Genomic DNA, 15,041 nt, shown 5'->3' with positions numbered 1-15,041 from the left:
TCATGTAAACATCCGATCGGATTAGATCATATCACATGTAAACAATTAACCCGAAAGACTCATTTGGAACAAATTCAATCAGAAAGAGGAAACAGTGTCCATGCATGTAAACCGACCAATTGTGTTCATAAGAACAGAGGTCAACGATCCTCTGAGCAGCACCAGTCTTCTTTAGGGGCAGATTGGAGGCTACACTGAGTCGCTATCAGAAAGTGAAGAGACCGACTCAACCAGGCTGGGGCTAGCTAGCTGCTAGCAGGCTGACTTAAGTATGTGAAAGGAATAGAGAGAAGAGAAGAGTTGCTTTCCATTCATGGAGCTCTTAGGAAGATAGGAAATGGCGTTTGATTCAAAAATTGCAATTGCAAAAGGTGCTAATGCTAATGTAAGCTACGTAACGATAGCAAAAACTTTCACATAGCTCCTTTAAAAGCTATAGGTAGTGACTGTTTGATACTCAAAACATAGGTTTCCTTTAAGGAGTGTGGACAGAGGAAGTTGTTGCAGAGTCTATCATAGACCAACAGCCATCTTCTCCACAGCGTCTCAGATTGACAGGTGTGTGTCAGTCCTCATGTTGTTTGGTTTTTATGTTGGTGGCCTGGTGGTGAGAGTGTGACCACGTTTACACAGGGACAATGAACACAGAGATTTTACACCGTCATGCACTGTGTGAGATCTCTCTTCTTTTTTTTTTTTATCTCTGTCAGAACATGGGGAAAATCTGCCGCCAGCCTGTTTACACAGACACGCTGCGTCTGCTCCACACAGATTTTTAAAAAACCAGGTTTGTTTGTTTTTTATACCTGTGTTAATCCCTCCTATTAACCCGTCCCGTTCTGTGGAGTGAGGCTCTCCCAGGGGCAGATGATCTCTTTAGCTCCCACGCCTCCCCGAGAGGCAGCCCGGTGCTCCTCATCCTCATCCTCCGACTCTATGGGGTAGATACGGCACTCCGGAGGAATATCCACTTTAATCTGGAAGAAACTGTTCAAGGTTGAAGAAAAGGCTCGATGTGAGACACATTTTATACAGATTGAATCCAAATGGGCAGGTCAACGTTAGACAAAATAGTCACATTTTAAAAGTATTAGTTCATCTATTGATTCACTGCACACTTGGGGATAGGGAAATAAGGTACGATAATACATCAATTGTCTATTAAGTTGTTGTGGTCGATGTAAACTCTTTATTTACAGTTAAGTTTCCGGTCACACGCTCAATTTATACTGAATAATCAATTTTGGTTTTGTTTTGGTCTCCACCACCTCTTTGTCTCCACTGTCTGTTATGTACGATGCCACTTTGTGCTGAAAATATTTGGTTGAACAGAACCTGAGGTTAAGGGCATGGCGTGCTCACAAATCACAGTTTTTGACCTTGTGAGTTAAATGTTTCCATGAAGCCTTGAGGGAACTTCTTTTAATTTGGTACTCAAGGATGAACTGATTAGATTATGGTGGTCACAGGTCAAAAGTCAAGGGTCAAGGTTGTGGTGATTTTCATGAGCATCATCAATAACTCCTTTAAATCAATTTCCATTTACACCCAAGGACAAACTGATTAGACTTTGGCAGTCGAAGGTCTTCACTCAGCAATTATGATTTATTTTCACACAGATTGTTCATATTTTATCTGACTGGAACAACAGGGATGTGACTTGAAAGTAGTTTGAACTAAGAAGCCATATTCACTTTTTTATGTATTATGTAACGGAAATCTGTTACTGTAACCATAATTCCTGCACTTTATTTGTCTAATCGCTTGCACTTTGTCTTTTATATTCCAAAGTTTGTTTTGTTATGTATCTGTCTTTATTCACTATGATGTGTGCTGCTGCCTTTCTTGGCCCGATCACCCTTGTGAAAGAGGTCTTTATCTCAATGGGTCTTTTATCTGGTTAAATAAAAAAAATATTGGAGCCATATTGCCTGTAGTTAGACTGAGGTCACAGGACTTTACTCTAGTCTCTAATGTTCACCTAATAGGGACAGTAAAATATCAAAATGATCAAACTCATCACTTGGAAGTTCAAGTCTGTCTGATTTCCAACCTCCACCTACGAAATGAAAACATGGAGTTATTGGCGGTTTTACAGACAGGACTCACTTTCCGATCCGTCGGGGCGGGGCCTGACTGGGTTGATCGGGGCTGATCGGCTGAATGCGGCTGCTGGTCCCGGCGGCTGAGTGGCATTTAGGCGACAAGCTGGCGAACATGGTGGAGGGGGTGCAGCCCCGCTTCAGCAGGCGGCGCAGCGACAGAGCCATGCGGGATTTGGACACACTCCCACCCGCCATGGGTGCTGCTCGGGCCTCGGGGTTGTTCCCGTCTCCGTCTCCTCCTTCGCCGGCCTCCACCCGGCGCTCGGACACCGAGGTGCTGTCCAAGGCCACGCTGATGGGGGAGGGACAGGCCGGGGTGTGGGCCAGGAAAGGCAGAGAGGGCGAGGCGTTGGCAGAGGGGGGGTCGGTGAAGCCGGAGTAGACGGCGAGGTGGGGGACAGGGGTGGTGAAGCGGCACAGCTGTGAGGTCAAAGGTCAAAAGATTCAAGTTAGAGAGAATCATAAGAGGGAGTTTGTTCAAAGTGATGAGTGGAAATGTTCAGCAGAAGGTTTTACGAGCAAAATACCAAGAATTTATAATTGTTAATCAACTGAAACATCATAACAAACCCAAGAGTGAGCAAAGCATAACAACTGACTCCAAAACATCCCAAAATACTCTGATAACCGACTCAAAACACCTGTCAGTTTAAAAAAAAAGCAACTTAAATTTGTTTCTGTCCATCAATAAGCTCATTGATCTGACTATGATACAAACCTATTAAGGCAAGGAGGAACCTTAGATATAGTAACACATGTTATTGTATTTGATAGTAATACTGGAGGGAAACAAAAGTAAAAAAAAAAAAAAAAAAAGGAGAAATATGTTTTTAAAAAATGAAGTGAAAAAGGAGAAATGCATTTGAAAGCAAAACAAAATGCACGAGAGAAAGAAATAAATGAAAAAGACAGAAAGTAAGAAATGGGAGAAAGTAGAGATAGAGAGAAAAGCATGAAAACACAGAGAGAACAAAAGAAATCCACCAAAAAAAAGGAGAGAAAGTGTGAAAAACAAAGTCAGAAAGAAAGAAACCCATGAAGAAAGAAAGCAGCAAACATTAAGAATGAAAGAGAAAATGAAGAATGACAACAGGAAGTTCCACAGGAAGAGAAACAGAGATAAACTGTGTCTGGTCTCATTACCAGTAATCAGGACCATCATCATCATCATCATCATCATCATCATCATCATCATCATCAGATATGGCGGACAGCTGTGGGAACGTGACGTTCAGATGAGATGAAACAGTGAGTGAAAGACGAGTCAAGACAAAGACACATGAGAGTGAGAGTTTGTGGTTCGAGGATGTTTTATTGTGGCTGATGAGAAAACAAACACTAATAGTACAGAGTGTGTGTATGAATGAGTGGCGATGGACGGTACGACACACACCATGACAAACAACACAACACACACACACCAGTTGCTGGTCGTATGAACAGAAACACAACAGATGGAAACAGATGGTGGTCGTTTGTCCTCTCTGTAGTTTACCCTGTGTTTAAAGGCTCAGTTCACTTTATTTTGTTGCTGTTGTTAGCCCAGGTTTTGCTCTATTCAAATTCAGTAAAATGTAACTAGTGGATGAGAAAAAATCTCAGTGGTAAACAGTTCAAAACCTGGAAAATACTTGACAAACCAAAACTATGAACCACAAAGGAGAAGTGGTTACAGGTTGTTGTTTTTTTCTCGTTGTACTTGACATCTTTTTTTTTTTTTACCTAATGTGCAAGTGGCTTTGTTTTCAGGATCACATGTTCCACATTTCCATGTCACTTTCTTATATTTGCTTCTTTGTAGGACCAAAAAAAAAGATTTTTTCTTTCTCTTTCTGTAGCACCAACATGACAGTGAGGACGTTCACCTGTGTGATTCTTTGACATGAGCATGGATGGATTTTACATGTGGAGGTTTGAATGTGAAAACAACCTGCTACGGCTTAGTTTTTATCCACTTGTGGGCGATGGAAACAAACTGACAGCTATTAACCAATAACTATGTGTGTTTGCCTTTTTTTCTTTACTTATTACTGCCAAAAAAAGAAGAAAGAAACAAAAAAAGAAAGCGCTTAGAGTGAAGCAAACAGTAAGGCTGTGGGATGTAAATCCAAGACAATGAGCTAAAAGACACTAAAAAGCTCCATATAACTGGAGGGAACTACATTTGTCCGATATCTCTGTGAGTTAATGAGTACGAGCAACCCCTCTTATATTACTTATACTTATCGCAGCTTTTAAACTGAGGCTACATGGCATTAAAATATTATCATTAACAAATAAATAAAGCTTTTTTTTTAAATAAATGAATAATAATAAATCACTGTAGATCATGTGTTTATCTCTTAGGAGGAGGAGGGGGAGGAGGGGCGTCCTTGCCCTGCTTGCTAAGTTTGCTCATGACCTGTGTGATGTCAACAGGCGCACTGGCGGCCATCTTGGCTTTGAACTCCTGCTCCTGCTGCCGGAGGATGATCGGGCTCGGACTGGGCCGTCTGTTCCTCGCATTCTGCTCCAACTGGGCGTCACTGGGAGACGGGAGGGATGTGATCCATGAAGTGTGGGATGGATAGGAGTAGGAGGAGGAGAAGAGAAGAGAAGAGAAGTGAAGAGGAGGAAGGGAAAGACAAGGTGAGAGTTAAGTCTTGTAGAGTGATAAATGTGGTGGTTTTAGGAAGCAAAACATCAGCCAGAGAGATTAGAGAACTTTAGTTCCTCAGACCAGCGTCACTCTTACGTCTTTGTGGGGAATAGTTGATGTTTCCATTTCCTCATTTGACTCTGCAGCTGTTTCTGTCTCAGGCTGAAGTTGCCAAATTACTGCCACTTCTAAATCCCTTCTTAAAACACATGTCTTTCCTTTACCCTTTGTGTTATTTTATTGTTTGATCCCCATTATTGTTTCGAAATGTCACCTGAATTCTTCTTTTCTCTTATCTTACCAATAAAGCACCTTGTAATTCTATAAAACGTTTTAAAAGTTTGTGTGTGATGGCTGAAGATTTACTTTTCTTGGACTACTGTGATTTTCAGGACTCATGATGTTGTATCTAGGGACCACAATGGAAATAAGCCCTGTGGCTTTATTGTGTTATCCCGACCTTCTGTTTTAACTATAGTGCAGAAATGTATCATGTTTTATAACAAAGTGTCAAATAAAATCAATCAATCAATCAGTTATGGAGATATTGTTTTCATAAAGCTAAATCCGAGCATTGTGAGGACACCATGCCTTTGACCCCTCAAATCAAAATCAGTTTATCCTTGAGTCCAAGCGAAGATCTGTTATAGATTTGACAGATTCCCTTAATATGACATTAATGCGGCCAACGCATGTTTGTTAAGGGCCAGAGTGAACTTGACCTTTGAATTTTGACCTTTAATCACTTTTTTCAATTTCAATTTCCAATTCTGATCAGTTTGTTCTTGAGTCCAGATGAAAGCTTTTAGCAAACCTGAGAAAATTTGTTCAAGATATCACGTTCTCAAGGCCAAAACCCATGTTTTATGAGGTCACCACTTGCATGACCTTTGACCTTTGACCCCCAAAATCAAACCGATTCATCTTTGAGTCCTTGTGAATGTTTTGTGTCTTTGAGTCAAGAAAAGAGAAATAAAAGTTTCCTCTTACCTGAACTTGTGCTCCTCAGGACCGATGGCCTTTTTCATCTGGTCCTTGAAGACCGGAGATTTTATGTAGCGTCCGTATTTGTCCTGAAACACCAACACATTATGAATTATAAATGGGTGAGTTAATGAGTTAATTTAAACAATCTTATCCTGTGGTCAAACCCCACGTATGGGTGCGTTCACTGACCTTCTTCATGAGCATGTAGATGTGAGTCTGGGCTGGGTCCAGAACGTATCTGTGTGGGTGTTTCAGGCCTCTGACTGTGACTTCCATTGTCTTTCCGTCGATGTTGATCCAGCGTGGAGCGCCGCGGGCCAGGAAGGTCCTGGGATCGAGAGATTTGGAGAAACACATGGGAAACAGTTCAACACGCAGCTGAATGACGTGACTCTGAGCAGCTGCTGCAGCAGGTTTTCAATTAATGACAAAAACATCCCACAGCTAAACAGAGTCAAGTCTTTATATTAGTATTTTATTTATCATTTACTTGTCAATCAACTTTCCTATTTTCACATAATCTGCAGCTATTTTTTTTTCAGTAGTTGATGAAATATCAAAAATCCTCCGGTCAGAGAAACTGCAGGCACTGAAACAATAATCATTTAAGCCATTATCAAATCAGCCTCTGATTTATTTTCTATCACAGGCTAATGGGCAAATCAATAATATTGACCATTCTTTTCAGCTACAGTATAGAGGAGAAGACGTTACTTGTAGATCGCCTCTGCTTTCTCTTTCATGGTCGCAGCTGTGCCCCACTTCAGATCCTCACAGGCTTCCCAGAATGCCACGTTCTCACCTGAAACAGGTCAAGACGGAAAAGAAAACACAGCTAGCACGCTGCTCATCTTACAGCATCTCAATGTAAAGGCACCACAAATGAATCTCCAGAGTCGACCATCCTACTGCTGAATTCTTTCTTCAGGAAGAGTCTGAAATCTTCTAGTCCTCGAGGGTCTGCGAGCAGCTCGCCGAAGCTGAAGGTCCACCTCTCCACACGCATCTTGGTCGGTATCTCCACACTGATGACGTATACACACAAACAGCCACAGAGGAAGAAAACCATTAACGTAGAAGAGATGGCACATTATCTTAAATGAGTGTAATTCAACCTGACGCACTTGGGCATGTTCAGAGTCCAGTATGTGACGTCATCAGTGAGCCAGGGGTTGCTGGGAAGACACTTGGAGAGGAACGGGTCGTGGCCCTGGTAGGTGGTGCAGTATTTCACCAGGCTGTGAGAAGAAGAGGGGAAAATTAGGCTAAACTTAAACTTTGACGTGTAAAATGTGTTTCGTTTGTTTGTTAGAGTCATCAGAAGTGAATTTACAGCACGTCTGTGACTTTGCATTTGTGTTTTGCAGTGCAATCACCTCTCAGGGCCACCGTACTAATGTGATACACTGCAAAAACTCAAAATCTTTCCAAGAATATTTGTCTTACTTCTTTTCCAAATGTCTCAATTTTAGTAAAAACGAATCTCTTTCCACTTAAAATAGGACTCACCTAAAAATTAACTTGTTTTTAGACAGTTGTCACTTGTTTCAAACTAATTTTCAATTGAATTAAGTAGAAAAATCTGCCAGTGAAAGCAAGTTTTTTGTGCTTAATAAGAAAGAAAAACTTGATCCACTATCAGATTTTTCAACTTATTTCAAGTGAAAATATGCTTGAAAAAATTAAAAAATATATAAATAAAGTGTCTAAAAACAAGTTATTTTTTTAAGATGAGTCTTATTTTATGTATAATTAGATTTGTTTTGACTAGAAATGACATTTTGACTAGAAATAAGACAAATATTCTGAGTAAGATTTTGAGTTTTTGCAGTGTATAAGTATCCAAAAAAAAAAAAAAAAGTCAGGATTTTTTTTAAAGGTTTTGTTTACATTTTTTGCACAACATGATAATACGTTACTGAGGAGTTCTGAAAAAGTGACCTGCATAGTTTCTGCTACATAGAAGTAATATGAACTGACAGCAGATGTGTCAAATTTCTCCTGTGCGTGACTTTCACCTGTCCTCCTTTTGTTGGTGACTCAGGTAAAGATATTGTGTACAGTATTTGCTATTTTTAAACACACTCTTTGTGCTACAAACAGCGTGAACCACCTGTCCTGTCACGGATACAGTATGAGAAGAAGTGAAAACGCAATCTTACGCGCCAATGGACACAGATGACTTCACTCTGGGCCTCATGATTGACTGCTGTGTAAAGATCATCTGCAGGGAGCAGAGCAGAGATGACAGCTATAAAACTGTGAGGAAAACAGGTCAGTCCCTGTGGATCGGCGCTAACAGTTAGCGCAGCTGCTTGGTTCAGATGAAACGCAGTGAGAGAAAAATGTTGGAAAAGTCAAAAGGAAGAGAGGAGGATAAAATCTCACTTACAATTCTCTCGTAGAAGTCCGGGGTTTTTGTCTTGGGGGGGAAACAAAGTAAACATTAAATGGTGCTTTACATTTATTATGTGTCAAATGACTGACAAATACAATAATCAAAGGCACAGTGGAGTGTTAGGTGGATTTGATTCTCTAATGGATGGTAATTTACTTGTTTAGATTGCACACAAAAAAATAGTTTTGTTGTATGTTGCAGTGAATATCTATTATAGTAATATAGTTGTCTACAAATCTAATTCTATGATGTTTATCTTTCCCTTCCTGTACTGACTTTTTCTATGATTGGTGTTGCAGGGACTGTGAAATGCAAATGCAGATACGACTGTTTAAAATGCATAACAATAAACTGTATTTGTTTGTGCATATAAAATATGAGAGTCTTTCTAAAAAATAGACTTCCGAGGAGAAAAAAATCCCAGCGTTATCGCCTTGTTTACAATATCCCAAGATATAGGAATATATCCTATCATCAACCCCTTCAAGTTTAAGTTCAGGCTATGATGTAGAAGTCATTTTAAGATGTAAGAGAAACATAATGATAAGGATAAATATGCATTGATGTGTTTAAGTGTCCGTAAGGAGTTTGAAAATCTGGATACGAAAACAGAGCCACAGGAAATGCCTGCAGAAGAGGAGAGGAGAGGAGAGGAGAGGAGAGGAGAGGAGAGGAGAGGAGAGGAGAGGAGAGGAGACAAAAGAAGAGAAGAGATTAATTTCTGTAAGAGATAGTTTCATGTTTGAAACAGCAGACAGGGAGAGGACAGGGAGGATAAGACGCCTCGACTGCACACACATGGATCCATGCATCAAAGCCTCTTATGCAAAATAAGCTGATTGGACAGGAATTATCTTCATACAGGTCATACACAGACTCACCTGTTACCTCGCCTGAGTTAGGATCTGTTCGTCGCTCCAGCCCAAAGTCCATGCCGCTGACCGTCCTAGGCTACACACACACACAGCAAACAAACAAACAAACAAGATTTCACAATATGTGCTCATTATGGAGGTCATTAACTAAAGCAGACAGCAATGAGGTGTGAAAAACTGGACTCCCATGTTGAAGTGTCCAACTGTTGGTCCCTCCAGAGACCAATAGGTGCTCCAGCTGCATCAATTAACTCATATCTGGGTCAATATAAAGCTGACCTTTTTTTATTTCAGTTATACCGGAGCACATTTTTGCTTCATTAAACTACCACAATCCACTTGACACAGAGTGAACCGGGGTCATTTGGGAGCTCTGGATGTCTGGGTCGGCGGTCAGCGATCCAGCCTGAAGACATCCGAGTTAGACCGAGACTCACAAGGTGGAAAACCCCACGGCATCCCACTCCTATACCCAGTCTGAAATATTAATCACTCATCATGCCCTTTTCCTCTGACTGGACATGTAATGGTAATGAGGCATCATGGGTAGAGATAATGAGATACCCTGGGAAGTATAGACAGACACAGAGTGTAATTTATTTTCAGACCTCTCTGTCTGCTAAGCAATCCTCCGTTATCTACAGTACATGAAGCTGCATCCTGTGTGCGCAGAACAAGTCTGATAGCTATCTGAGTGTGTGCATGTGTGTGTGTGTGTGTCAGTGTATTCTCACCGGAGGCCTGTGAACCACCCAGTAGGCTCTCTCCTGGCAGTCAAAAACCACACGGTCTGGTTTCTTCCTCTCCTTTGCAGCTCTATAAACACACACACACACACACACACACACACACACACACACACACACACACACACACACACACACACACACACACACACACACACACACACACACACAGGATCGTCACAGCTGTGTGATCTTCAATTCAAGTGTCGTCTTTGAGTTCCTCACACACCTACCTGTACTGTTCCTTAGCTTGCATCACTATAAAATCCCATTTATGATTCATCCACTTGTGCAGACGGTTATACTGCTCCTGAGGACATAAAACGATTTAGCGTCACTAAACGCCGAGAACAAACAAAGACAAATTCATTTCTCCTGGGACTCTCCTCGGTCTCGCTCTCACCTGCTCGTACAGCTCCAGGATTCCTTTCTTCCGTATGTTTCTTTTCGCCAGGTAGATTGCTTTCGGTAGTGAAACAAAAAGGGAAGTGTTAGCTGAGCAGTGATGAGAGTGACCTGAGATTGAAATGTAAAACTGAACTACTACTACTACTAACCATAATCTGTATCCTCAACAGGCCACTGCTGTGCGGGCCAGAAGTACGGTGTCTGGAAAGGACCAAACCAAAAACCTTATTTTTAAATTAATTCTTTGCCTTAATTCTGAGAAGGAGAGAGGGACAGAGGATGATGTGGCACCTTTATGTTGTCTAATTCATCATATTTTCTCAATTTTGTGTCGTGGCTCTATATGTCAGTTTATGAACTTGTGTCAAACGATTATTTACTAACATAATCCTCAAGTGTGTCGCTACATACGATTTCTAACTGTTCCAGATCGAGTATAGGACCTTAATCCCAATCTCTATTCCAGATCGAGTTACTGTATATCTGACAGAAATACCCACAACAAGAGAGCGAGCAAACTGGTAAACGACACCAACCGGATGTTGCGTGGCCTACTCACCTGTTGCTCGCACTGCAAAGTTTACAAACCTCACCTAAAGTAGTTAACGTCGATATTTATTTTTCTTCTGAAGTCATGTTTAATCTCGGGAGTTTCCGCAAGATGTCGTGTCGGCTGTGTGAAACCGTCACTATGAACAGAAGCTGTGTGGTCCAGGTCTGGCTAGCATGCGTGTTTGTCAGATTATATAGTTAGAAATTGGTTGAAACTGTCCTCATGTCTGTATTTTCTTACACTTTTAAAGTCAGTAAAGATAAAAAATAAAAATAAAAACTTTGAGTGTGTATCAGTCTGTTTTGACTAGTTCACTCCAACATGAATATCAGGGATGATCATCACACAGAGATCCAAAAATCTTGTAAACCTAATAATGCCACACCGTTTGTCCACATATAAGACCACAAATACACTTTTGACATCTTATGACACATTGATACATTGTTCAACCTTAATCAACTCAAAACTGTATAGAATATATTGAAATTAGAAAAAAGAAAGCTTCAACAAAATGATATCTACATTTAATGATGTAAAATTTACTGCTGTATCTTAATAACAATTATACATCAATAAAATTGTAAAAAAAAATTATGAAAATGACCTTTATTTTGACAGTCATCTGTGAAATCAGTCAAGAAAAAAAACCTAATGAAACATTGAAAAGGATGTTTCTTGTTCTGTTTGAGTGAGACCACAGAATAACTTTAACTTTACAACTAGAATAGTTCCTTTGGGTTTCAAATGTTTGTGGTGCAAAAAAATAAAATGTGATGTGTGGTGTGATTTACCTGGAAGCGATAGAGGGATGCATCTGGTTTGATCACTAAACGTTTGTGGTCTTGTAGAGGGTAGATGTAACCTAACGCCACCAGTTTAGAGCCAAAACTCCTCGCCTCTGAACACAGAAGACAGAGAGAGAGAGAGAGAGAGAGATGAGCAGGAATATAACAGCTGCCGTTGCAATGATAATTTAGTTCAAACTGGATTATTATAAAATGATTTCAAAAAATAGACTTGTATCCTCACCTAGTGCGTCAATCTGAAATTTGTCTACTAACCACGCAATTATGTCTTCACCTGAGGGAAGCAGACAGGATGCAAATGATAAGTCAGAGGTAAAAAAAAAAGAAAGAAAATTATGCATAACCCGTTATAAAACCATCTCTAAGAGGAAATAAGTGCTGAGAGTGTGTCGTGTTGATGGGTAGATGGGTAGGTGGGTGGGTGTACGCCTGTAAATGCCAAACCCCTCCACTGCTGCTGGCTGTGTCGACGGCCTGTTAGCCGCTGCTGCTAATGTGGGGAGACAGGAGGAAGGAGGGGGAAGCACAGGAAGCAACAAGAGAAGAGGAGGAGGAGGAGGAGGAGGAGGAGGAGGAGGAGGAGGAGGAGGAGGAGGAGGAGGAGGAGGAGGAGGAGGAGGAGGAAGAAGTGGAGAGGAGGAAAGGAAATGATAAAAGAAAAAGTTCTCCCAGCTTCATTCTCCTCCATCACCACCTCCTCGCTGTCTCTCTCTCTCTCTTTCTCTGTGTTTCTGTCTCTGTTTTTTTTCCTCCCTCTTGCCCACTCTATCATCATCATCCTCCTCCTTCACCTCCTACTTTTTCCCTCTCTCTCTCTCTCTCTCTCTCTCCGACTCCGAGACCGCGGGGGTTGTCATGGAGATGAAATCTGTAGCTCTCGAGTTTGAGCCCGGAGCTGTGGTATCCTCCAGTGAGGCTATGCAGGGAAAATCACTCAACCAGCCGCTGAATAACATCAAGTGTGTGTAGCTACTACTGTATATGTGCAATTGTGCATTCGACAGTGTGTCTGTATTGTGTATGTGTATATTTGTGTGTATTGTGTGTGTGTGTGTGTGTGTGTGTGTGTGTGTGTGGGGTGCGTCCTCTTTTACCGGTGATAGCATGTGGTATTGTTGTGATAACCAGTCGCTGAGGCTGAGACTTGACTCCTGTTTTGGGGTCCTGCATCTCCAGCAGCACCTTCTCCGCCTGCAGAGGAAGATCATCAGGTTACCACAACAACAACCACAACCACAACAACAACAACAACAACAGCAACAGATTGTGGTGGTGGGATAGAGGGGGCAGAGGTCGCCATGCCAACAGGTTGCTTTGACAACAGGTTGGAAAATCAGGCTGTGATTTGAGGATTTTTTTTTTTTTCTTCAAAGCCGGTTAGATGTAATTTTCATGGCCAAGATCTCAAATGATAATGATCATTATCATCATCTTCAACACTGTTAACCTCTTTTTGATGGAAGATTTGGGGGCAAATTGCGGTAACCCTTTAATTTACAGGCCTTTAATTACGTGATAATGTCAAGAAATAGCCAAGAAATAACAACTGATTGCGTCATGATGTCTAGAAATAGCCTAGAAATATCAGTCAATTGCAAAGACTTGGTAAGGAATTGCAAGGATTCTGGTCTTTCCCAAATAATTCAAAGCATGAAAAGCATGTGTAATCTTTTGCCTTTATGAAAAACATGACATATATGAAATTGAACTGTTCTTGGCTACTTCTTGACATCATTTAATCAACGGCCTGTAAATTAAAGGGTTACCGAAATTGCATCTACTGTTATTGCCTGTCGTTGACTTTAAATTTGACCCTCTGAGATATTTAAATTCAGTGGCACATGTTTGGTGATTTCATGACTGTGACTATTCAGCTTTTTCATCCAAAAACAACAATATAATTCTGCACCTCTGCTCTGCATTTAAACACTGCGAGAGGTGAGATGTGAGGAGTGCTACATGCATGATCTCATGGCCTTTGTTTGGCTTGTGTGGGCGGTTTGCACTGAGTCACTGCCCTGTAACCAGTGTTGGGTTTTTTTTTTTTGGGGGGGGGGGGGGTTTGATTTATTTTTTCTCTAGCGATCATACCATCGGAGCCCCACAGGTACACCAGAGCTCAGGTGTGTACCAGAAACCAAGATATTGTGCAGAGCGTTAATGCGGTGTCTGTGCGTGAGGGAGAGAGAGACAGAGTATGCTGCTGACTCTCGGGCCTGTTTGAAGTGGCTTTGTGCTTTGAAGTCATCCTGGAGAGGCTATAAGCCGCAGGCTGAGCCAGACCAAAGTGGGCTTTCATGGACCAAAACATGAGGTTCTCCTGGAAATGAGTTCTGAGTGGGCATTCCCCTGGAGAGTGGGACATTGTGAGCGAGTGCTGCTGCATCTGGGATCAATAGGCTCTGGAAATATATTGCAAATGAAGCTCCAGTAGCTTTTGTTTCAATTATTTCCGGCAAATGTTTTTGCTAAAGCCAAAAGTCAAATATCCAGCTCTTCATGTGAATGGATTTTTGAAATGTGAGATGAAGTAGTGAGCTGTATATTCTGTGGCTACAGGAGCCGGCTGTCGTTTTCCAAAACACAGAGCCTGGATTAACTTCTTCCCAGCGGCTGCTTGGTGTAAATGGAAGCACTGATACTGATCCAGGCTTAATGCTTATTAAAATGAATGACCTTATCACTGTGAAAAGGTTGCAACAAAACACAGTCTAACATGTAGTGCGATGGGCAGATATAGGGAGTGCACAGGAGCAACAAAAACAAAAAAGAGAAGCGATGTGCTGCATTTTGTTGTCTTGTCATCCTGTTTGCATGAAATATTATTTTCCCACAGATTTGAATTAATCATGTAATCAAAATTCAGATGTGTATGCATAATTTAACATGGCACACTTGTTGTCTGTCTCGTAGCTTTTCTTCAAACCATTCTGTAGCACCTGTGGGGTTTTATGCTTTGTAAAAAAATAATAAAGTACATAAATCTATACACTACAAGCACTGGGAAAACAGAATACCTCTGAGGACCTGTGGAGAATACAGAGAGTTTTAGAGGCTATTGCAGTTAATAAGAGTAAATGGCAGTAGAGCCAGGGTTACAACAGGTAGCCTAACTACAGCCCAGGGCTTGCGTTGGAGAATTCATATAAGTGACCTATCTATAGGTGCAGGTATATTCTCAGAGCCCTGAGCAGAGGCTGTGATCATCAGCACTGATGTAGAAGGATAACCTACCTTCTTGAGACAAGCCATCCGTGGACGATATCTCTGTCCATGATCCCGGATAGCGTTTTTAATGGTCATAATGATGCTTTTTTCCCCCCTCTCACACAGAAACGTATATGATGCTACTGTCGAGCGTGAGCCCCTGTGTCGTGTGGGGATGCTGGAGGGGAAGTGCAATAAGCGATACTGATGGTGCATTCGCTTGCTCTCCATCCGCTGCTAGTTGGAGCTTCGGAAATTGCATATACGCTTTTATATATACACCTCTCACATAAGCGAGAGTCAGCCTAATGACAC

General features: G+C 41.4%; 1 protein-coding gene across 1 annotated transcript; it reads right to left on the bottom strand.

Annotated features, from left to right (window-relative positions):
- Nucleotides 1–824: 824 nt before the first annotated feature.
- Nucleotides 825–14,870, bottom strand: LOC311002454 (regulator of G-protein signaling 9-like; the record flags this gene model as incomplete). The annotated part of the gene is made up of 19 exons (XM_083993837.1): nucleotides 14,754–14,870; nucleotides 12,614–12,710; nucleotides 11,743–11,793; nucleotides 11,505–11,611; nucleotides 10,307–10,358; nucleotides 10,153–10,211; nucleotides 9,983–10,059; nucleotides 9,738–9,819; nucleotides 9,017–9,079; nucleotides 8,123–8,152; nucleotides 7,893–7,954; nucleotides 6,855–6,968; nucleotides 6,640–6,755; nucleotides 6,445–6,532; nucleotides 5,920–6,058; nucleotides 5,734–5,816; nucleotides 4,507–4,630; nucleotides 2,110–2,525; nucleotides 825–987 (listed from the first exon to the last, which is right to left on the bottom strand). The coding sequence occupies exons 1-19, from the start codon at nucleotides 14,820–14,822 to the stop codon at nucleotides 825–827; spliced, it is 1,992 nt and encodes a 663-aa protein (XP_083849963.1). The 5' UTR covers nucleotides 14,823–14,870.
- Between the last annotated feature and the right edge of the window lie 171 nt (nucleotides 14,871–15,041).

This window comes from Trachurus trachurus, assembly GCF_905171665.1.
Source record: "Trachurus trachurus genome assembly, chromosome: 19".
In the NCBI taxonomy this organism is placed as follows: Eukaryota; Metazoa; Chordata; class Actinopteri; order Carangiformes; family Carangidae; genus Trachurus; species Trachurus trachurus.
Note: the sequence above shows the minus strand (reverse complement) of the source record. Positions and strands in the feature narration are given on the sequence as shown.